The 2,001-nt window shown below is 45.8% G+C and overlaps 1 protein-coding gene across 1 annotated transcript; it reads right to left on the bottom strand.

Moving 5' to 3' along the window:
• Nucleotides 1-359: 359 nt before the first annotated feature.
• Nucleotides 360-878, bottom strand: LOC142578540 (uncharacterized). Its single transcript, XM_075687912.1, has one exon. The coding sequence runs from the start codon at nt 876-878 to the stop codon at nt 360-362; it is 519 nt and encodes a 172-aa protein (XP_075544027.1).
• Nucleotides 879-2,001: the final 1,123 nt, after the last annotated feature.

Genomic DNA, 2,001 nt, shown 5'->3' with positions numbered 1-2,001 from the left:
CGCTCCAGTATCTATTTTAAATACCACATTCGAGGATTCAACAAGAATGGGAACTTCCCACCATAAGCGGATGAATGGGACGCGATTCCGAGGAAGCTTGGTTCCTCGGTCCGGTTTTCGACGTTCCTGACAGTTCTGGTTGATCGGCAAACCGCCTCGAAGTGTCCTCTTTTGTCGCACTTTCTGCAGACTGCATCTTTCGCTGGACAGGACGCTCGACTGTTTCTTCCGCACCAGCCGCATGGTTTGGGAACGTTGTTTCCAATTTCAGGCGGAGGCGCGTTCTTCCCAACTTGTCGCATACTCCTCTGGGACTGTATTCGGTGAACTTCCTGTTCTCGCACGCGGTGAATATCTGCCTACTGTTGGTTGACGGTCTCGTGCTGTCGTGCCACCAACAATGCTTTCTGTAATTTTAGGTCCGGATCGAGTTGCAGAGCTCTAGAGATCTTACGGTCTTGGAGACCCACCACGAGACGATCTCGAATTAAATCCTCCCGCAGCTCCCCGTAGTCACACGTGGAAGCAAGCGCGTGCAGTGCAGTAACAAAATCCTCGACGGATTCGCGGTCTTGTTGCGTTCGGGTGTTAAACTTGACCCTTTCATAAATGATGTTCCGTCGTGGAACAAAGTAGGCCTCGTACTCTTGCAGTACGATCTCAAACTTCTGGTCGCAGGACTCAAGCTTGAACGTTTTGAAGATATCCTCGGCTTGAGGTCCCATTATATACACCAATGCATCTACTTGACTCTTTTCTGGCTTCTCGTCTAGTCCAGATGCAGTTCGGAAGCGAAGAAATCGCTCTTTCCAGGGAGGCCAGTCGTTGGGCGTTGCGAAGCTGAAGGGCTCGGGTGGAGCAATTTGAAACAAAGCCATCTTACTTGGCCTTTCCTTGTAAGGCACTCGTTGGCGTGTCCGGCGTCTGGCACTGTTAAGTGGGCCCGCGGCGTCCTCGTTTCAGGGCTAGTCTGACGTCCGAGAGCCGTGGTGCCTCAGATCGGCGGGCGCCACTTCTGACACCATGTTTGCGTCGCGAACACACGCAAAGAAGTGTGCGCCTTTCACCTTCGACAAGCAACAACCAAAGAACCTTTTATAGCGGCTTTTATAGACCGCATCACGAGTGCCCCAGCGGCGCTGTAACTGCTGACGCTGCCCAAGCTGGCGAGCTATCTTATCACACAACCTTAACCTATTCAACAACTCTGCGCAATATTGTTGTTGTGTCACAAATTATCAGTTTTACAATTCACTTCAAATGCGAAGTATTGACAAAAATGAACACGATATAAAAATCACAATAAAGAAAAACGCCGTAAATTTTTTTCGAAATCTCATAAACAGCTGTTCACAGGTACATGAAAAGAAATATTAAAACATGTTGCATTATTTTGTTAGTAAGGACAATATAGGTGGTAGAATTGAGAGCTTCGCCAGAATGCAGCAATGTTCTAATAAAAAGGGACATCGGGGTAAAAAGAACGTGCACAAGGCTCTGGCTTGCTTAAACTTGACCATGATTGCGACAGAAAGGAAGTTTTAGTCTTATGGCTAATACATGTCCATAAAAGTGCGTTTACTACGATAATCATTCGCTTTAATAGGAATAAAGAGGCGTCAACATAACCTTTATATCGTTCTTTTATTTAACAGCATGTTTGCGCAGCTTATGGCGTAGATAATTTCTTCCTTCTGTTAACGAAGGTTTGTATTTCTTTGCGTGCTACAGAATTAACGGTTAACTCTCTGTGAATGTGCACAGGTAACAGAATGTACTGCAGGCGAATGTACTGCAGGCCAGCGGCCTAAAACTGCTGAAACTACCTTTCTGTAGCAATCATGGTCAACATTACAACAATCAGTACATGGTGCACATTATATAGCACTTCATGTCACAGCCTGTGCAAGGCTGACAGTATTTGTCAAATAAACAAATGAAAATATAATGTCTGTAATGGTATACTAAATTGTTGTTATGCTGTTTTATGGATAGACTTGC

The sequence above is a fragment of the Dermacentor variabilis genome, chromosome 4 (assembly GCF_050947875.1).
Source record: "Dermacentor variabilis isolate Ectoservices chromosome 4, ASM5094787v1, whole genome shotgun sequence".
Lineage (NCBI taxonomy): Eukaryota > Metazoa > Arthropoda > Arachnida > Ixodida > Ixodidae > Dermacentor > Dermacentor variabilis.
Note: the sequence above shows the minus strand (reverse complement) of the source record. Positions and strands in the feature narration are given on the sequence as shown.

Excerpts from the sequence above, each read along its gene's own strand:
- LOC142578540 (XM_075687912.1), bottom strand. The coding sequence starts at position 878 with ATGGCTTTGTTTCAAATTGCTCCACCCGAGCCCTTCAGCTTCGCAACG.